At 44.7% G+C, this 22829-nt stretch overlaps 1 protein-coding gene across 1 annotated transcript in view; it reads right to left on the bottom strand.

Annotated features, from left to right (window-relative positions):
• Positions 1–22829, bottom strand: part of syne3 (spectrin repeat containing, nuclear envelope family member 3) — a 98900-nt gene that overhangs the window by 35475 nt on the left and 40596 nt on the right. Inside the window, exon 6 of the mRNA XM_052030893.1 lies at positions 12604–12786. Coding sequence (XP_051886853.1) covers positions 12604–12786 — 183 coding nt within the window. The remainder of the gene's footprint in view (positions 1–12603; positions 12787–22829) is intronic.

Below are 22829 nucleotides of genomic sequence, written 5' to 3'. Positions count from 1 at the left end.
ACTTACCCCTGACATCTCCTCTACCTACTCCCCAGCACCTTAAACCTATGTCCTCTTGTGGCCACCATTTCAGCCCTGGGGAAAAGCCTCTATCTACCTGATCAATACCTCTCATCATCTTATACACCTCTATCAGGTCCCCCCTCATCCTCCAACGCTCCAAGGAGTTCCCTCAACCTGCTTTCATAAGGCATGCTCCGCATTCCAAGCAGCATCCTTGTAAATCTCTTCTGCACCCTTTCTATGGCTTCCACATCCTTCCTGTAGTGAGGCAACCAGAAATGAGCACAGTACTCCAAGTGGGGTCTGACCAGGGTCCTATATAGCTGCAACATTACCTCTCGGCTCCTAAATTCAATTCCCCGATTGATGAAGGACAATACACCATATGCCTTCTTAACCACAGCGTCAACCTGCGCAGCCGCTTTGAGCGTCCTATGGACTTGGACCCCAAGATCCCTCTGATCCTCCACACTGCCAAGATTCCTACCATTAAGACTATATTCTGCCAACATATTTGACCTACCAAAATGAACCACTTCACACTTAACTGGGTTGAACTCCATCTGCCACTTCTCAGTCCAACTTTGCATCCTATGTCCCTCTGTACCCTCTGACAGCCCTCCAAACTATCCACAACACCCCCAACCTTTGTGTCATCCGCAAACTTACTAACCCACCCCTCCACTTCCTCATCCAGGTCGTTTATAAAAATCACAAAGAGTAAGGGTCCCAGTACAGATCCCTGAGGTATACCACTGGTCACTGACCTCCACACAGAATATGACCCTTCAACAACCACTCTTTGCCTTGAGGGCCAGGCAGTTCTGAATCCACACTGCAATGCCCCCTTGGATCCCATGCCTCCTTACTTTCTCAATAAGCCTTGCATGGGGTACCTTATCAAACGCTTTGCTGAAATCCATATACACTACATCTACTGCTCTTCCTTCATCGATATGTTTAGTCACATCCTTAAAAAAATTCAATCCGGCTCATAAGGCATGCTGACTATTGCTAATCATATTATACCTCTCCAAATTTTCCTAAATCCTGCCTCTCAGGATCTTTTCCATTAGTTTACCAACCACTGAGGTGAGACTCACCGGTCTATAATTACCTGGGCTATCCTTACTCCTTTTCTTGAATAAGGGAACAACATCCGCAACCCTGCAATCTTCCGGAACCTCTCCAGTCTCCATCGACGACGCAAAGATCATCATCAGAGGCTCCGCAATCTCCTCACTCGCCTCCCACAGCAGCCTGGGGTACATCTCATCTGGTCCCGGCGACTTATCCAACTTGAAGCTTTCCAAAAGTTTCAGCACCTCCTCTTTCATAATATCTACATGCTCAAGCTTTTCAGCCCGCCACAAGTCCCCACTACAATCCCCCAGATCTTTTACCGTAGTGAATATTGACGAAAAGTATTCATTAAGTACCTCCGCTATTTCTTCCGGATCCATACACACTTTCCCACTGCTGCACTTGATAGGCCCTATTCTTTCGCACCTTATCCTCTTGTTCTTCACATGCCTGTAGAATGCCTTGGGGTTTTCCTTAATCCTGCCCGCCAAGGCCTTCTCATGTCCCCTTCTGGCTCTCCTAATTTCCTTCTTAAGCTCCTTCCTGTTAGCCTTATACTCTTCCAGATCTCTAACGTTACCTAGCTCTATGTACCTTCTGTAAGCTTTTCTTTTCCTTTTGTCTAGATTTATTATAGCCTTTGTACACCACGGTTCCTGTATCCTCTCGTGACTCCCGTCTCACTGGAACATGCCTGTGCCGAACTCCACACAAATATCCCCTGAATATTTGCCACATTTCTTCTGTACTTTTCCCTGAGAACATCTGTTCCCAATTTAATCTTCCAATTTCCTGCCTGAGAGCCTCAATTCCCTTTACTCCAAGTAAACGCCTTTCTAGCCTGTCTGTTCCTATCTCTCTCCAATGCTAACATAAAGGAGATAGAATTATGATCACTATCACCAAAATGTTCACCCACTGAGAGATCTGACACCTGACCAGGTTCATTTCCCAATATCAAATCAAGCACAGCCTCTCTTCTCGTAGGTCTACCTACATACTGTGTCAAGAACCCTTCCTGAACACACCTAACAAACTCCACCCCATCTAAATCCCTCACTGTCTGGAGATGCCGATCGCTGTTTGGGAAATTAAAATCCACCATCACAACAACTGTTATTCTCATACCTTTCTCGGATCTGCTTCCCTATCTGCTCCTCAATAATCCTGTCACTATTGGGCGGCCTATAACAAAACACCCAGCAAAGTTAGTGACCCCTTCCTGTTCCTAACCTCCACCCACAGAGACTCAGTAGACAATCCCTCCACAACGTCCACCTTTTCCGCTGTCGTGACACTATCTCTGATCAACAGTGCCACTCCCCCATCTTTTTTGCCTCCCTGTCCTTCCTGAAACATTTAAAACCCTGCACTTGAATCAACCATTCCAGCTCTGGAGCCATCCAAGTCTCCGTCATGGCTACCACATCATAGCTCCAAGTATCGATCCAAGCTCTAAGCTCATCTGCCTTGTTCACAATATTCCTTGCGTTAAAATAGACACATCTCAAGCCTGTTTGAACACTTCCCTTCTCTATCACCTGCCTATGGTACTTACTCCTAGCTTCCTCTATTTGAGAGCCAAACACCTCTTCCCCAGTCTCTCCAGTCCGGATCCCAACCCCCAACAATTCTAGTTTAAACTCTCCCCAGTAGCCTTAGCAAACCTCCCCGCCAGTATGTTGGTCCTCGTGGGATTCAAGTGCAACCTGTCCTCTTTGAACAGGTCATACCTGCCCCAAAGAGGCCCCAATGATCCAGAATTCTGAATCCCTGCTCCTTACTCCAATCCCTCAGCCATGCACTTAACCTCCTCCTCATTCTGTTCCTATACCCACTGTCACTTAGCACAGGCAGTAATCCGGAAATTACTACCTTTGAGGTCCTGCTTCTCAACTTCCTTCCTAATTCTCTATAGTCTCTTTTCAGGACCTCATTCCTTTCCCTACCTACGTCGTTGGTACCAATATGTACCACGACCTCTGGCTGTTCTCCCTCCCCCTTCAGGATATCTTGGATGCGATCCGAAACATCCCGGACCCTGGCACCTGGGAGGCAAACTACCTTCTGAGTTTCTTTCCTGTGTCCACAGAATCGCTTGTATAGAGTCCCCTATCACTAGTGCCCTCCTCACTCCTTCCCTACCCATCTGAGCCACAGGGCCGGGCTCTGTGCCAGAGACACTGCCACTGTTGCTTCCCCCAGGTACGCTGTCTCCCCCAACAGTACTCAAACAGGAGTATTTATTGTCAAGGGGTACAGCCACAGGGGTACTCTCTAGTACCTGACTCTTCCCCTTCCCCCTACTGACTGTGACCCAATTGCCTGATTCCGATGGTCCCGGTGTGATCACCTGCCTATAACTCCTCTCTATCACCTCACTCTCCCTGACCAGACGAAGGTCGTCGAGCTGCGTCTCCAGTTCCCTAACGCGGTCACTCAGGAGCTGCAGCTCGACACACCGGGCACAGACGTAGCCTTCCCGGAGGCAGGGAGAATCCGGGAACTCCCACATCTGACACTGAGTACAGGAAACCGCACTCATACTCCTTCCTTAACTCAAGTCACCTACCTTTCCTCGCCCCTTTAGAGAATTCTATTCTAAATTTTAAAGTTCTAATTTTCCCAAACGTACTACTGTAATGGATAATTTCTTTGACCAATTAAATGTTCCTACACTTTCCACTGAAAACCAAAAACAGTTGAATCAATCTATTACATATGAGGAAATCGCTGAGGCTGTGCGATCTTTACATTCTGGAAAGACTCCGGGTCCAGATGGGTTTCCTGGAGAATTCTATAAGGCCCTTTCCTCTTTGCTTATACCTCATTTATGTGCTGTCTTTTCAGATTCTTTTAAATTGGGTAGACTACCACAATCTTTTTATGAAGCTTCTATTTCACTTATTAAGAAAAATAAGAACCCAACAGAATGCGCTTCATACAGACCAATTTCGTTACTTAATGTGGATATTAAAATTTTATCTAAAGTTCTAGCTCGTAGATTGGAAAATATCTTACCTTCAATTATATCCAATGATCAGACAGGTTTTATTAAAAATCGATATTCTCATTTTAATATTCATCGTTTATTGAATATTATCTATTCTCCCTCTAAGGAAATATCGGAATGTGTGATATCTCTAGATGCTGAGAAGGCCTTTGATCAGATTGATGGGAATTACATTTAAAACCCTAGAGAAATTTAATCTTGGGCCTGATTTTATCCAATAGATTAAATTACTTTATTTATCCCCTTCTGCTCGAGTTCTTACTAATTTTCAAAATTCTAAACCTTTTAAACTTCAACGTGGAACCAGACAGGGATGTCCTTTGAGCCTTTGCTCTTTGATTTGGCCTCAGAACCTTTAGCTATTTCTTTCCAAGAATCTAAAGATATCTTTGGTATCTCCAGAAGAGGTATTAACCATAAAGTTTCTCTATATGCTGATGATTTATTACTTTTTATATCTAATGTTGAAGCCTCATTACCTCCTATGCTTTCTTTACTTTCTCGCTTTAGTCATTTTTCAGGCTACAAATTGAACTTATACAAGAGTGAATTTTTTCCTCTGAATAATTTGGTACCATTTGATACTAACATTCCTTTTAAAATTGTAAGAAATCATTTTATCTATCTGGGAGTGTCAATTACTAAAAATTATAAGCATTTATTTAAAGAAAATTTTTTCACCTTACTACACTATGTGGAAAGGGTTTTATCAAGTTGATCTCCCTTTTCTATATTATTGATTGGCTGAATTGATGTTATTAAAATGAATATTTTACCTAAATTTATATATCTATTTCATGCTTTACCTGTTTTTATTCCTAAATCCTTCTTTGACTCTCTTGAATCAATTATATCTTCTTACATATGGAATAACAAACATTCTAGACTAAAAAGTTCACCTTCAGAAGGTTAAAAAGAATGGAGGTTTAGCCTTACCTAATTTTAGATTTTATTACCGGGCAGTCAATATATGAAATCTTAAGTTTTGGTTACATTACATTAATCAAGAGGCTTGTCCAGTATGGGTCTCTTCAGAAATTAACTCTTAAAAAATTTTCTATTATTTCTCTGCTTGGTTCTTCACTTCCAATATTATTAAATAAACTAACAGATAATTTAGTAGTTAAACATGCTTTGAGGATTTGGTTACAATTTAGAAAATATTTTGGGTTATTGAGTTTTTCTTTGTCCAGTCCCATTTTCTCTAATTATTTTTTAAACCTACTATGACTGATGTAGTTTTTAAAGAGTGGGACAAATTAGGTATTACTTGTTTTCAAGATCTGTTTGTTGGAGGAAACCTTTCTTCGTTTGAACAATTGTCTACCAAGTATAATTTACCAAAAACTCATTTTTTTTTAGATATTTACAAATTAGAGATTTTCTTCGATCTCAATTACATTCTTTTCCTTCGAGTCCTGATAAGAATTTATTAGATATAATTTTTAATTTGGAACCCTTTCAGGATGGCTCAATATCTAATATTTATGACGAGATAAAATTAAAAACACTTGGGAACAAGATTTGCAGATGTCAATTTCCGAGGAAACTTGGAATGAAATTTTCAAGTTGGTTAATACTTCATCATTACGTGCTCGTCATTCTCTCCTTCAGTTTAAAGTGGTCCATAGAGCTCACTTGTCTAAAAATTAACTATCCCGTTTTCATTCCAATATATCTCCTTACTGTGATAAATGCAATAACGGAGTGGCTTCCTTAATTCACATGTTTTGGACGTGTCAGAGCCTTAAAAAATATTGGACAGAGGTCTTTCATACTTTTTAAAATAAATTTTAAACTTAATCCTTTGACTGCACTATTTGGGATTGTTGGAGAAAAAGATACAACTTTGAAGTCTTCTGATTTACATATTCTGGCTTTTATTTCTCTTATAGCCAGGAGAGTAGTATTGCTTAAACGGAAGGAAGCTACTCAGCCTACGCATGTTCAATGGTTACGGGATGTTATGTCATACTTGAATCTAGAGAAGATTCGCCGTTCAGTTTTTGAATCTAACCTAGACTTTCAAACCCTGTGGGGACCCTTTTTGAATTAGTTTCAAAATCTCTGATTTGGGGACTAAAACGCAGGTATTGGCTGACGCAGTTACGTTTTTTTAAGGTTTTTCCCTTGCTGTTTCTTCTATCTAACAGCTTTGGGTTTTGGTAGTGGGGTAGATTTTTTTTGTAATAAAATATTTCATTTTTTCTTCCTTTATTAACTAACCACTATATGTGATTATTGATTTAGAGTATTGTAATCCTAAGTACAATTTAACACAATGTATTCAGTAGTATTTTTATTCTCTTTCTTGATGCATGTACTCTGTATTTTTTTCATGGATTTAATAAAAATATTGTAAAAAGAAAAAAAAGAACAGTGCCACTCCCCCACCTCTTTTATCTCCCTCCCTGTCCTTTCTGAAACATCTAAAACCCGGCACTTGAAGCAACCATTCCAGCCCCGGAGCCATCCAAGTGTCTGTAATGGCCACCACATCATATCTCCAAGTATTTATCCAAGCTCTAAGCTCATCCGCCTTGTTCACAATATTCCTTGCGTTAAAATAGACACATCTCAAACCTGTCTGAGCACATCCCTTCTCTAACACCTGCCTATCACACCTACTACTAGCTTTCTCTACTTGAGAGCCAAACACCTCTTCCCCAGTCTCTCCAGTTCGGATCCCACCCCTCAACAATTCTAGTTTAAACCCTCCCCAGTAGCCTTAGCAAACCTCCCCGCCAGGATATTGGTCCCCCTGCGAGTCCAGTGCAACCCATCCTCTTTGAACAGGTCATACCTGACCCAAAAGAGGCCCCAATAATCCAGAAATCTGAATCCCTGCTCCTTACTCCAATCCCTCAGCCACGCATTTAACCTCCTCCTCATTCTGTTCCTATACCCACTGTCACTTGGCACAGGCAGTAATCCAGAAATTACTACCTTTGAGGTCCTGCTTCTCAACTTCCTTCCTAACTCCCTATAGTCTTTTCTCAGGACCTCATCCCTTTTCCTACCTATGTCGTTGGTGCCAATATGTACCACGACCTCTGGCTGTTCTCCCTGCCCCTTCAGGATATCTTGGACACGATCTGAAACATCCCGGACCCTGGCATCTGGGAGGCAAACTTCCTTCCAAGCTTCTTTCCTGCGTCCACAGAATCGCTTGTCTGCCCACCTAACTACAGAATCCCCCATCACTAGTGCCCTCCTCTCTCCTTCCCTACCCATCTGAGCCACAGGGCCAGACTCTGTGCCAGAGACACTGCCACTGTTGCTTCCCCCAGGTAGGCTGTCTCCCCCAACAGCACTCAAGCAGGAGGACTTATTGTCAAGGGGTACAGCCACAGGGGTACTCTCTAGTACCTGACTCTTCCCCTTCCCCCTCCTGACTGTGAATCACTTGCCTGACTCCCGTGGCCCTGATGTGACCACCTGCCTATAACTCCTTTCTATCACCTCCTCATTCTCCCTGACCAGACGCAGGTCATCGAGCTGCATCTCCAGTTTCCTAACACGTTCCCTCAGGAGCTGCAGCTCGACACACCTGGTGCAGATGTAGCCTTCCCAGAGGCAGGGAGACTCCGGGAACTCCGACATCTGACACCGAGTACAAGAAACCACACTCATACCCTTTCCTTTCCTCAAGTCACCTACCTTTCCTCTCCTCAAGTCACCTACCTTTCCTCTCCTCAAGTCACCTACCTTTCCTCGTCCCTTTACGCCGAAGCCCCTTGAGCCAAAGCCCAAGACACTGCTCCCTCTCACTCCACTGCCCGCTGGATATGGCAGTTTGCTTTCTAAACTGGCCGCGCCGCGTGTGCGCAGTCCAGCCCCAACTCCTCCCGATTAAAACTTATAAAACACTTAAAACAGAACCTTATAAAAATCTAACACTAATAATAACAACCCTATTAAAAACTAACCCTTATAATTAAAACCCTATTAAAAAGATAAAAAAGAAAAACTTACCTGCTCCGGTCTTCCGAAGCGAAACCCACAAAGCCTTCGAAGTTTTTTTTTCTCTCCCCACTTTCGTCCTCTTTAATATTTATTTATTCCTCTTAATATTTTGTATACCTCTATCATGTCTCCCCTCATCCTCCTCCTCTCCAAAGAGTAAAGCCCTAGCTCCCTTAGTCTCTCCTTATAATCCATACTCTCCAATCCAGGCAGCTTCCTGGTAAATCTCCTCTGCACCCTTTCCAATGCTTCAACATCCTTCCTATAATGAGGCGACCAGAACTCCAAGTGTGGTCTAACCAGAGTTTTGTAGAGCTGAATCATTACCTCACAGCTCAAACTCAATCCCCCAACTTATGAAAGCTATCATCCAATAAGCTTTCTTAACTACCATATACACCTGTGTGGCAACTTTCAGTGATCTGTGGATATGAACCCCCAGATCCCTCTGCTTCTCTGCGTTGCCCAGAACCCTGTCATTTACCTTGTATTCCACCTTGGAGTTTGTCCTTCCAAAGTGTACCACCTCACACTTTTCTGGATTGAACTCCATCTGCCACTTCTCAGCCCAGCTCTGCATCCTATCAATATCCCTCTGCAAGCTTTGACAGTCCTCCACACTATACACAACACCACCGACCTTTGTGCCATCTGCAAACTTGCTAACCCACCCTTCTACCCCCTCATCCAAGTCATTAGTAAATATCACGAAAAGTAGAGGTCCCAGAACCGATCCTTGTGGAACACCACTAGTCACAGTCCTCCAATCTGAATGCACTCCCTCCACCACAACCCTCTGCTTTCTACAGGCAAGCCAATTCTGAATCCACACGGCCAAGTCTCCCTGGATCTCATGCCCTCTGACCTTCTGAAGAAGCCTTCCATGTGGAACCTTGTCAAATGCCTTACTAAAATCCATGTAGGCCAATCTTCTGCACTACCCTCATCAATCTTCCTGGTCACCTCCTCAAAGAACCCTATCAGGCTTGTGAGACATGATCTTCCCTTCACAGAGCCATGCTGGCTGTCCCTAATCAGTCCATGATTCTCTAAATGCTCAGAGATCCTCTCTCTTAGAATCCTTTCCAACAGCTTGCCCACCACAGACGTAAGGCTCACTGGTCTGTAATTCCCTGGACTATCCCTACTACCTTTTTTGAATAAGGGGACAACATTTGCCACCCTCCAATCCTCTGGTACCATTCCTGTGGACAACGAGGACTCAAAGATCCTAGCCAATGGTTCTGCAATCTCCTCCCTCGCCTCGCGGAGCAGCCTGGGGAATATTCCGTCAGGCCCCAGGGACTTATCTGTCCTAATACTTTCTAACAGATTCAACACATCCCCTCTCTTCTTATCTACATGCTCTAAAACATTAACCTTACCAACATTCTCCTCAGCGTTATCAAGGCCCCTCTCTACGGTGAATACTGAAGAGAAGTATTCATTGAGAACCTCACCCACTTGCACAGCTTCCAGGCACATCTTCCCACCTTTGTCTCTAATCAGTCCTACCTGTACTCTCGTCATCCTTCTGCTCTTCACGTATGTGAAAAAAGCCTTGGGATTCTCCTCAACCCTACTCGCCAAAATCTTATACAACTTCAACATAACTTCCCAACTCCTATACTCAACGCCCTGACTGAAGGCCAGCATGCCACCGTCTCCCTGTGACGCCACTTTCAACAAACTATCCACTTGCACTCCTCGGTCTGTTCCACTCCCCAGGGCCCCACCATTCACTGTACAAGTCCTATCCTGGTTTGATCTCCCAAAATGCAATAGTTCAGATCTATCTGGATTGAAAGCTATTTGCCAATCCTCAGCCCACATACACTGTGGATCAAGATCCCCTGGAATTTTTCATAACCTCCTACACTATCCACAACAGCACCTATTTTAGTATCATCTGCAAACCTACTCACCATTCCTTTATATTCACATCCAAATTGTTTATATTAATTACAAACAGCAAAGATCCCAGCACTGACCCCTGTAGCACACCACCAGACACAGGCCTCCAGTCTGAGAAAAAGCCCTCAACCATCACCCTCTGCTTCCTACCACTGAGCCAATTATGAATCCAACCCACTACCTCCCACTGGATCCCATGCTATCTAACTTTCCAGATGAGCCGGTCATGAGAGACCTTGTCAAAGGTCTTGCTGAAGTCCATATAGACAATATCCACTGCCCTACCCTCATCTACTCTTGGTTACCTCCTCGAAGAACTCCAAGAGTTGTCAGTCACAACTTCCCATACAAAGCCATGCTGACACCCTGAATCAGACCGTCTCCAAACGTTGGTAGATCCTGTCCCTCAGAATCCCCTCCAGCAATTTACCCATCACCGATGTCACCGGCCTGTAGTTTCCTGGTTTGTTTTTTGCTCCCCTTTTTAAAACAACAGCACCACATTAGGCACTCTCCAGTCATCCAGAACCTCACCTGCGGCCAGAGATGAAGAAAAAATCTCTGCAAGAGCTTCCACAATTCTTTCTTTAGCTTCCCACAAGGTCTGAGAATGCACAAGATATGGCCCTGGGGATTTATCCACTTTAATGCACTTTAAGGCCTCCAATACCTCCTCCCTGCTAATTTGTATGTGGTCCAAGACAACACCACTCAGGTGGGAGTGGAAGCAGATATGATAGAGGCTGTTGGATAGACACATGAATAGGCAGGGAACGGAGAGACATGGACCATGTGCAGGCAGAAGGGATAAGTTTAATTTGACATCATGCTCAGTACAGACAAAGTGGGCTGAAGGGCCTGTTTCTTTGCTGAACTGTTCTATACGATCACTACCATAAAAATGCTTTACCACCCACCCAGCTTCATTCCCGGGCACAGAACGTGAGCTGAGACTGGGGGAGGGCAGCGATGATCAGCAAAATTACCAGGGGGTTTGGTGAGGAGTAGTGTAAATAGCTTGCAGGTTCCTAGCAAAAACTGGACAAAAGAATTGGCAGGTAGAGGGATACGGACCATGTGCTGGCAGAAGGGATGAGATTCATTTGGCACCGTGGTCGGCACAGACATCATGGGCCAAAGGGCCTGTTCGTGTGCTCTACTGCATGAGGCATACTGTGCTATTTTTCTCTCCATTTTCCAAGCTTTCTTATTAATTTTCTGCTCTGCCTCTCGCTCAGTCTTTCTCCTCCTCCATTCTCAAACTACCAATGTCCTGTCAAGCTAAGTTAAACTTTCCTTAACACTGGCAAATTCCACTACAGCAGTACTGGTCCCAGGCTCAATCCACAAAAACCTTGTAAAATAGAATGGGAATTGAAAAAGGCACCTATAGTCTGCGCTGTAGTACTTACAGTGGAAGTGAGGCTTTATTCAACTTTCCTCCAACACATCTCCAGTTCATTGATGCTATAGTATGGTTTTTCCTAGATTCTCCCCCAGAGATTGGGTACATGCAACTTCTAGGGAGGAGACAATGGTCATGGGATGGGAGATATTTCTGCTGTCAACTCTGCCTCATTGAATGCAGAGGTAAGAAATAAATTGACTCTGCTTCTGGCATGCTCCCAGGAAACTTATAAGCAAGGAGTGAAAATACTTCAGCTCTGCATGAAATGGACAAAGTACTAGTCCAGTCCCCTTAACAGGCTGCACCCTGATTGAGCAACACACAAAGTGCTGGAGGAACTCAGCGGGTCACGAAGCATCTATGGAGCAAAATGGACAATTGATGTTTCAGGTCAAGACCTTTCATCTGGACTCCAACCTGAAACGTCGACTGTGCATTTTCCTCCATAGATAGAGTCATAGAGCAATACAGCACAGATACAGGCCCTTCAGCCCAACCAGTCCATGCCGACCATGGTGCCCACCCAGCTAGCCCCGATTTCCTGCATTTGGCCCATATCCCTCTAAGCCCCGCCCCTCCATGTACCGATCCAAGTGCAGCTTAAATGATCCTGTTGTACCTGCCTCACCCACTTCCTCTGGCAGCTTGTTCCATATACTCACCACCCTCTGCATGAAAACGTTGCCCCTCAGGTCCCTTTTAAATCTTTCCCCCCTCACCCTAAATCTATGCCCCCTTGTTTTGGACTCCCCTACCCTGGGGAAAAGACTATTACAGTCTACCTTATCTGTGCCTCACATAATTTTAAACACTTCTATAAGGTCATCCCTCATTCTCCTACACTTCAAGGAATAACCTAGCCTGGCCAACCTCTCCCTACAACTCAGGCCCTCGCACATCCTGTAACATCCTCGTAAATCTTTTCTGCACTCTTTTCAGTTTAACCACATATTTCCTGTAACAGGGTGACCAAAACTGTACACAGTACTCCAAGTGCAGTGTCACCAACCACTTATACAACTGCAACATAACGTCCCAACTCCTGTACTCAGTGCGCTGTTGCTGACTCACCAAGTTCTTCCAGTGCTTTTTGTGCTGCTCCAGATTCCAGCATCAGCAGTCTCCTGCATCTACACCCTGAGTTACTGCTGTTGGTGTCACTGTGGAGGCTGGTGCCATGGTTTCTTATCTATTGTGGTTTGGACGGTGTTATTACCTGTATCTGCCCCCTTCTCTTTATCAGGAGATCAGTGAAGAATTCTCGCTGCCACAAAGCTTCCCTCAGCTCAGCCCCGAATGCTGCCGTTTGCTCGCTACTGAAAATGTTGTTCATCATCCCCTCAAGTCCCCGAAATCTGTCAAATTGGACCTGCAGCTCACTGCTGGAAGCTAAATAGTCCTGAAAGAAAGAACCAAAAGCCAACATTCAGGTGGAATTACATCTGCGTTTGTCCAGTTTCACACTAGTTCTGCAAATTACATCATGCACAGATATCTTGAAATCTTTACAACAGTCTCTTTTTAAATCTGTGCTGCAGAATTTGAAGATCATTCATAGAAAAAAAAATGGTGTTATATTTAATGAAAGAATATGAATAGTGAGGACAGTTGTCAAAAAATTCAGCAGGGTACAGATCAGTTGGAAATATGGGCGGAGAAATGGCAGGTGGAGTCTAATCTGGACAAGTGAGTTGTACATTGGGAGGTCAAATGCAAGGGGAAAGTGTACAGTAAATGGCAGGACCCTTGGGAGCATGGGGTCCAAGTCCATAGCTCACCGAAAGTGGCAACACAAGTAGGTAAAGGTGGTGAACAGCATGCTTGCATTTATCGATCAGGACATTGAGTACAAAAGTTGGGAAGTCATGCTGCAGCTGTACAACACTTTAGTTAGGTCACATCTGGAGTACTGTGCGCTGTTCTGGTTGCTGCATTAAGGATGTTGGCAAAGGTGCAAGAATTCACCGGAATATTGCCCGGATCAGAGAGTATTAGCAACAAGGAGAGGTTGGACAAACTTGGATTGTTTTCTCTTCAGTGTCACAGGCTGATGGACGATCTGATTGGTATATTATGAGAGGCATAGATAGTCAGAGTTTCTCCCCCAGGGTGGAAATGTCAATTATTAGAGGGCATAGATTTAAGGTAAGAGAAGGAAAGTTTAAAGGGGAGTTATGAGGCAAGCTCTTTTTTTTTGTTAAAAAGATATAGGAGCAGAAGTAGGTCATTCGGCCCATCAAGTCTGCTCCACCATTCGATCATGGCTTATTTATTTTTCCCTCTCAACCCCATTTTAACACAAAAAGCAGTAGGTGCCTGGAAGACGCTGGCAGGGGAGATGGTGGAAGCAGATATGATAACAACTTGAGAGCTCAAGAAAGGACTTAGGAGAGCTAGAAGGGGACATGAGAAGGCATGAGTAGGATTAAGGAAAAACTCAAAGTGTTCTACACATATGTTATGAACAGGAGGATGACAAGAGTTAGGGTAGGACTATTCACAGATAAAGGGGAAAACGTGCCTGGAGGTAGGGGAGGTCCTTACTGAATACTTTGCTTCAGTATTCACCAGGAAGAGGGAGTTTGACGAATGTGAGGTTAGCGTAGAACAGGCTAATGTGCTGGAGCATGCTGAGGTTAAGAAAGAGGTAGTGTTGGAGCATCTGAAAAACATTAGGACATATAAATCCCCGGGGCCGGGCGGGATATACCCCAGGTTATTACGGGAAGAGATTGCTGGGGCATTGACGATGATACTTGCATCCTCCCTGGCCACAAGAGTGGTACCAGAGGATTGGAGGATGGCAAATGTTGTTCCCTTGTTCAAGGAAGGTAATAGGATAATCATGGGAATTATAGGCCAGTGAGTCTAATGACAGTGGTAGACAAACTATTGGAGAGGATTCTTAGGGGCAGGATTTATGAGCATTTGGAGAAGCATAGTCTTATTAGGGATAGTCAGCATGGCTTTGTGAGGGGCAGGTCGTGCCTTACGAGCCTTATTGAGTTTTTCGAGGTGGTGACAAAACAAATTGATGAAGCTAGAGCAGTGGATGTGGTGTAGATGGACTTTAGTAAGGCTTTTGACAAGGTTCCCCATAGTAGACAACAGCAAAACATGCATCAGGTTGCTGTTTACCAGGCGCACCTCAAGGATTCATGCTTAGCCCACTGCTCTACCCTCTCTACACTCATGACTGTGTGGCTAGGCACACTCAAACACCATCTATAAGTAGTCATAGAGCACAACAGCACAGAAACAGACCCTTCGGCCCATCTAATCCATGCCGACCTGGTTTTCTGCCTAGTCCCATCTATCTGCAACCAAACCATATCCCTCCAAACTCCTCCCATGTACCTATTCAAACTTCTCCTAAATGTTACAATCGAACCCGCATCCACCACTTCTGCTGGCAGCTCGTTCCACACTCACACCACCCTCTGAGTGAAGTAGTTCTCCCTCAGATTGCCCTTAAATATTTCACCTTTCACCCTAAATCCATGTCCTCTAGTTATCGTCACACCCAACCCAAGGGGAAAATGCATGCATTCACTCTATCTATACCCCTCATAATTTTGTATAACTCTATAATATCTCCCCTCATTCTCCTGCGCTCCATGGAATAAAGTCCTGACCTATTCAACCATTCCCTGTAACTCAGGTCCCCAGGACCCAGCAACATCTGTGTAAATTTTCTCTGCACTCTTTCAAGCTTATTGATATCTTTCCTGTAGGTAGGTGACCAGAACTGCACACAATACTCTAAATTTGGCCTCACCAACATCTTGTACAACTTCAATATAACATCCCAACTCCTGTTTCCTCCCACATTCCAAAGATGTACAGGTTAGGAGTTGTGGGCATGCTATGTTGGTGTCGGAAGAGTGGTGACACTTACGGGCTACCCCCAGCACATTCTCAGTAATGCAAAAAGACATATTTCAATGTGTGTTTCGATGTACATGTGACTAATAAATAAATATCTTAATATCTGATTTATGAAGGCCAATGTGCCAAAAGCTCTCTTTACGACCCAATCTACCTGTAATGCTACTTTCAAGGAATTCGTTAGCGACAGGTGAAGTACTGGAAGACTGGAGGGTGGCGAATGTTGTGCCTTTATTTAAGATGGACTGCAAAGAAAAACCTGGGAACTATAGAACAATAAGCCTAACATTTGTGGTAGGTAAGTTACCAGAGGGGATTCTGAGGTTTAAGATGTACATGCATTTGGAAAGATGGGTTGATTAGGGATAATCAGCATGGCTTTCTGTGTGGGAGATCGTGTCTCACAAATTTGAGTGTTTTTGAAGAAGTAACAAAGAAAGTTGATGAGGGCAGGACAATAAACGTGATCTATATGGACAACACAACAGTAATGCCTTTGATAACATTCCACATGGTAGGCTGCTATAGAAAGTTGGATCAGTGCGAGCTGGCTAACTGGATAGACAATTGGCTTGATGGTAGGAAGCAGAGGGTGATGTTTTTCGGACTGGATGCCTGTGACTAGTAATGTTCCCCCAGGGATTGGTGCTAGACCCATTGCTATTTGTTATCTATATCAAAGATTTGGATGAGAATGTACAAGGCATTCTTAGTAAGTTTGCAGATGACACTAAAATAGGTGGTGTCACAGTCAGTGGAGAGGGCTATGAGGATTTACGGAGGGATCTTGATCAGTTAGGTAAGTGGGCCAAGGAATGACAAATGGATAAGTGTGAGGTATTGCATTTTGGGAAGGCAAATGAGAGTAGGACATTCACAGTGAATGGTAGGGCCCTGGCGAGTGTTGTAGAACAGAGGAACCAGGGAGTACAAGTAAATAGTTCCCTGAAAGTGGGTTTGCGGGTAGACAGGGTGGTGAAGGCAGCTTTTAGCACACTGGCCTTCATCAGTTAGGGCATTGAGTGCAGGACATGGGATATTGTGTTGTAGTTGTACGAGATATTAGTGAAGCCACATTTGAAATACTGTGTTCAGTTTTGGTCACCCTGCTATAGGAAAGATGCCATTATGCTAGAAGGAGTGCAGGGGAGATTTACGAGGATGTTGCCGGACTCGAGGGACTAAGTTATGGAGAGAGGTTGAGCAGGTTGGGACATTTTCCATTGGAGTGTAGGAGACTGACGGGAGATCTTATAGATACGTATAAAATTGAGGGGCATAGATTGTGTGAATGTGCACAGTTTCCCTGGGTTGGGGAATCAAGAACTAGAGGGCATAGGTTCAGGGTGAGAGGAGGGAGGAGCAACTTTTTCACCCAGATTGTGGGTGACCTGCGAGAGGAAGTGGTTGAGTCATTTAGAAAGGCATTAACAACATTCAAAAGGTACTTGAACAGGTATGTTGATAGGAAATGTTTAGAGGGATGTGGGCCAAACACGGACAAATGGGACTAGCTTAGATGGGAATCTTGGTTAGCCTGGACCAGTTGGGCCGAAGGGCCTGTTTCCATGCTGTATGGCTGCATGACTCTCTGTATGTATGAATTACGGATCTGTATTCCCAGGTCCCTTTGTTCAACCACACATCTCAGTGCCCTACTATTCACTGTGCAAGTCTTACCCTGGTTTGTCCTTCCAAAATGCATCACCTCGCAATTGTCTGCATTAAATTCCATCTGCCATTTCTCAGCCTATTTTCCCAGCTGGTCTAGATCACTCTTCAAGCTTTGATAGTCTTCCTCGCTGTCCACTGCACCCCCAATCTTGGTGTCATCCTCAAATTTGCTGATCCAGCTTACTGCATCATCGAAATCATTAATATAGATGATAAACAACAACTGACGCAGCACCAATCCCTGCGGCACACCACTAGTCACAGGCCTCCAATCAGAGAAACAACCACCTACTACCACTCTCTAGCTTCTCCTGTGAAGTCAACGTTGAATCCAATTGACTATTTAATTAAATTCACCAGTGACACCACTGTTGTTGGCAGAATCTCAGATGGCGATGAGGTGGCGTAGAGGAGTGAAAAAGGTCAGCTGGTTGAATGCTGTCACAACAACCTCACGCTCAGCATCAGCAAGACCAAGGAATTGATTGTGGACTCCAGGGAAAGGAAGTCGGAAGAACACACATCAGTCCTCATTGAGGGGTCAATGGTGGAAAGGGTGAGCAGCTTCAAGTTCCTGGGCGTCAACATCTCAGAGGATCAATCTTGGGCCCAACACATTGATGCAGTCATGAAGGCGGCACACTAGCAGCTCTACTTCATTAGGAGTTTGAGGAGATTTGCTGTGTCCCCAAAGACTCTTGCAAAAGACTCTACAAATGTACAATGGAGAGCATTATGACTGGTTGCATCACCACCTGATATGGAGGCTCCAATGTGCAGGATCAGAAGAGGCTGCAGAGGGTTGTAGGCTCAGCCAGCTCCATCACAGGCACAACCCTCCCCACCATCGAGCACATCAAGAGGCAGTGCCTCAAGAAGACGGCATCCATAGTTCAGGACCCTCACCACCCAGGATATGCCTTCTTCACATACTATGATCGGGGGAGAGGTATAGGGAGCCTGAAGACCACACTCAACGTCTCAAGAACAGCTTCTTCCCCTCTGCCATCAGATTTCTGAACAGTCCATGCACACTACCTCATTATTCCTCTTATAACACTAACCCTAAGGCACCACTGATTTATTTTTGTAATATCATAATTTTTGTGTCTTGCACTGTACTGCTGCCACAAAACAACAAATTTCAAAACATACGTCGGTGATAATAAACCTGATTCTGAAGTTCCAGAGTTTAGATGTTTCAAAAGGGACAGGGAGGGAGTTAAAAGACGGCTGTGGAGTGGCTTTGTTGATCAGGGACAGTGTCACAGCTGTAGAAAGGGAGGATGTCCTGGAGGGATTGTCCACTGAATCAGTGTGGATGGAGGTCAGAAAAAGGAAGGGAGCAATCACTCTGTTGGGAGTATTCTATAGGCCTCCAAATAGCCATCGGGACACTGAGGAACAGATAAGTAGGCAGATTTTGGAAAGGTGCAAAAATAACAGGGTTGTTGTCATGGATGACTTCAACTTCCCAGATATTGATTGGCACCTCCTTAATGCAAAAGGTTTAGATGGGGCAGAATTTGTTAGGTGTGTCCAGGAAGGATTCCTGACATAGTATGTGGACAGGCTGACTAGAGGAGAGGCCATACCGGATCTAGTACTAGGCAATGAGCCTGATCAGGTGACAGACCTGTGAGTGGGCGAGCATTTCAGATATAGTGATCACAACTCCCTGACGTTTAGCATAGCCATGGACAAGGATAGGAGCAGACATTATGGGAAAGTATTTAACTGGGGGAGGGCTAATTAGGATGGTATTAGGCAGGAACTTGAGAGCATTAATTGGGAACAGATGTTCTCAGGAAAATGCACAGCAGAAATGTGGAGGTTGTTCAGGGACCACTTGCATGGGGTTCTGAATAGGTTTTCCCCAATGAGACCGAGAAAGGATGGTAGAGTGAAGGAACCACGGATGACAAGAGGTGGAACATTTAGTCAAGACCAAGGAGGAAGCATATTTAAGGTTTAGGAAGCAAAAATCAGACACGGCTCTTGAGAGTTGTAAGGTAGCCAGGAAGGAGCTTAGGGAAGGACTTAGGAGAGCTAGGAGGGGCCACGAGAAGGCCTTGACGAGTAGGATTAAGGAAAACCCCAAGGCGTTAGAACAGGAGGATGACCAGAGTGAAGGTAGGACTGCTCAGTGTAGCAATTGGCACCAGCGAACTGGGTTCAATTCTGGCTGCGGTCTGTAAGAAGTTTGTATGTTCTCCCCATGACTGTGTGTGTTTCCTCCAGGTGCTCCAGTTTCCTCCCACATTCGAAAGACGTATGAGTTAGGAGCTGTGAGCATGCTATGTTGGCACCGGAAGCGTGGCGACACTTGTGGACTGCCCCCAGAATATTCTATGCAAAGACGCATTTCACTGTGTGTTTTGATGTACATGAGACTAATAAAGATATCTTATCTTAAAAGGGGAAACATGAGCCTGGAGGCTGAGGAGGTAGGGGAGGTCCTTAATGAATACTTTGCTTCAGCGTTCACCAGGGAGAGGGACGTTGACGAATGTGAGGTTTGCATAGAAGAGGCTAATGTGCTGGAGCATGTTGAGGTTGAGAAAGAGGTAGTGTTGGAGCTTCTAAAAAACATTACGATAGACAAGTCCCCAGGGCCAGATGGGATATACCCCAGGTTACTACAGGAAGCAAAGGAAAAGACTGCTAGGACGTTAATTTCTGGGAATTATAGACCAGTGAGTCTAATGTCAGTGGTGGGCAAACTATTGGAGAGGATCCTTAGGGACAGGATTTATGAGCATTTGGAGAAGCATGGTCTTATAGGGATAGTCAGCCTGGCTTTATGAGGGACAGGTTGTGCCTCACAAGCCTGAGTTTTTAAAGGAATTGACAAAACAAATTGATGACAGTAGAGCAGTGGATGTGGTGTATGTGGATTTTAGTGAGGCATTTGACAACGTTCCCCATAGTAGGCTCATCCATAAAGTCATGAGGCATGGGATCCAAGACTTGGCTGCATGGATTCGGAATTGGCTCGCCCACAGAAGGCATAGCGTGGTAGTAGATGGAGAGTATTCTGCCTGGAGGTCGATGACCAGTGGTGTTCTGCAAGGATCTGTTCTGGGACTTCTGCTCTGTGATTTTTATAAATGACTTGGATGAGGAAGTGGATGGATGGGTTGGTAAGTTTGCAGATGATACAAAGGTTGGGGGGGGGGGGGGGGGGGGGGGTTCTGGAGAATGTAGAAGGTTATAGCAGGTTGCAACAGGATATACACAAGATGCAGAGTTGGGCAGAGAAGTGCAGATGCAGGTCAATCTGGAGAAGTGTGAAGTGATACACTTTGAGAGATTGAACTAGAATGCAAGAGTACAAGGTTAATGGTAGGACTCTTTTACCATAGCCTTGGAGAGGGATAGGAGCAGATGACATGGGAAAGTATTTAACTGGGGGAGGTGGAATTATGATACTATTAGGCAGGAACATGAGAGCATAAATTGGGAACAGATGTTCTTGGGGAAGTGCACAGCGGAAATGTGGAGGTTGTTTAAGGAGTACTTGCATGGGGTTCTGGATAGGTTTATCCCACTGAGGCAGGTTAAGGATGGTAGAGTGAAGGAACCGTGGTTGACACGAGATGTAGAATATCCTGTCAAGAGGAAGAAAGAAGCTTACCTGAGGTTTAGAAAGCATGGATCAGACAGGACTCTGGAGAATTACAAGGTAGCCAGGAGGGAGCTTAAGAATGGACCGGAGAGCTAGAAGGGGGCATGAGAAGTCCTTGGCAAGCAGGATCAAGGAAAACCCCAAGATGTTCTACACGTATGTGAAGGATAGGAGGATGACTAGAGTGAGGATAGGACCGATCAGGGATAAAAGAGGAAAAATGTGCCTGGAGTCGGAAGAGGTAGGGGAGGTGTTTAAAGAATACTTTGCTTCAGTGTTCACCACAGTGAGAGAGACCTTTATGTCTGTGACGATGGCGTATGACAGGCTGATACGCTAGAGCATGTAGACGTGAAGAAAGAGGATGTGCTGGAACTTTTGAAAGACACAATAGATAAGTCACTGGGGGCTGGATGGGATATATCCAAGGTTATTACAGGAAGCGAAGGAAGAGATTGCTGCACCATTGGCGACGATCTTTGCGTCCTCACTGGCCACAGGGGTAGGATGATTGGAGGGTGGCAAATGTTGTTCCATTGTTTAAGGAAGGGAGTAGGGATAACCCTGGGAATTACAGACCAGTAAGTCTTACTTCAGTGGGGGTGATTCTTACTTCAATACTGGGGATGATTCTTCGAGACAGGATTTATGGCATTTGAAGAAGCATAGGCTGATTAGGGACAGTAAGCATGGCTTAGTGAGGGGCAGGTCGTGCCTCACGAGCCTGAATAAATTAAGGATGTGACAAAGCACATTGATGAAAATAGAGCAGTGGATGGGGTGTACATGGATTTTAGTAAGGCGTTTGATAAGGTTCCTCATGGAAGGCTCATTCAGAAAGTCAGGAGGCATGGGATCCAGGGAAACAGGGCAGTGTGGATTCAGAATTCTCTCACTCATAGAAGACAGAGGACTGTGGTAGATGGAGCGTATTCTGCCTGGAGGTCAGTGACCAGTGGTGTTCAACAGGGATCTGTACTGGGACCCCTGCTCTTTGTGATTTTTATAAATGACTTGGATGAGGATGTGGAAGAGTGGGTTAGTAAATTTGCTGATGATACAAAGGTTGGTGGTGTTGTGGATAGTGTAGAAGGTAGCTGTAGATTACAACACAATATTGATAGAATGCAGAGCTGGGCTGAGAAGTGGCAGATGGAGTTCAACCCAGATAAGTGTGAAGTGATACACATTGGGAGATCGAATTTGAAGGCAGAATGCAAGGTTAGTGGCAGTACTCTTGGCAGTGTGGAGGAACAGGGGGATCTTGGGGTCCACGTCCATAGATCCCTCATGGTTGCCACATAGGTGGATAGGGTTGTTAAGAAGGTGTATAGAGTGTTGGCCTTCATTAATCAGGGTATTGAGTTCATGAGCCGCGAGGTGATGTTGCAGCTCTATAGAACTCTGGTCAGACCACACTTGGAGCATTGTGTTCAGTTCTGGTCACCTTATAGGAAGAATGTGGAAGCTTTAGAGAAGGTGCAAGAGGAGATTTACCAGGATGTTGCATGGATTGGAGAGCATGTCTTATGAAGACAGGTTGAGGGAGCTGGGGCTTTTTTCTTTGGAGAGGAGGATGATGAGAGGTGACTTGATAGAGGTGTACAAGATGATAAGAGGCATAGATCGAATGGACAGTCAGAGACTTTCCCAGGGCGATAATGGCTAACACAAGGGGAGGTTGTGGGCGCAGATACATTAGGGACATTTAAGAGACTCTTAGATATACACATGAATGATATAGAAATGGGGGGCTGAGTGGGTGGGAGAGGGAGGGGTTAGATAGATCTTAGAGCAGGATAAAACGTCAGCACAACATTGTGGGCCGAAGGGCCTGTACTGTGCTGTAATGTTCCATGTTCTATCAACTCTTAATTACTTCTTTGAAGTTTACAGCAGATGACAGCCAACTCTTGACCTCAGAAAAACAAATTCTCCAACAGCCTGCTCCTGGTTAAAACCAATAAAGATCCACATTCACAGTGAAGATCTGTAAAGTACAGAACACTGTTTCAGCAGCCATCTCTACCAGAGGACAAACAGATGTTGAGGTTCAGCAGGGAATCGCTTGTGCCAGCTTTAGTTAATGTAGACTCTCACTGGGTGTTCAATAACTGCATCAGAAAACACCAGAGTTTTGCTGACAGATGGAATCAGTAAAATTTATGCCAAGATTCCATCACATATACCCTTCACACTTGGGATGCTGCTGTGATCTATAATTGGATTTACTTCCAATAACATAAAAGGGT

This window comes from Pristis pectinata, chromosome 1, assembly GCF_009764475.1.
Source record: "Pristis pectinata isolate sPriPec2 chromosome 1, sPriPec2.1.pri, whole genome shotgun sequence".
Classification (NCBI taxonomy): Eukaryota; Metazoa; Chordata; class Chondrichthyes; order Rhinopristiformes; family Pristidae; genus Pristis; species Pristis pectinata.
Note: the sequence above shows the minus strand (reverse complement) of the source record. Positions and strands in the feature narration are given on the sequence as shown.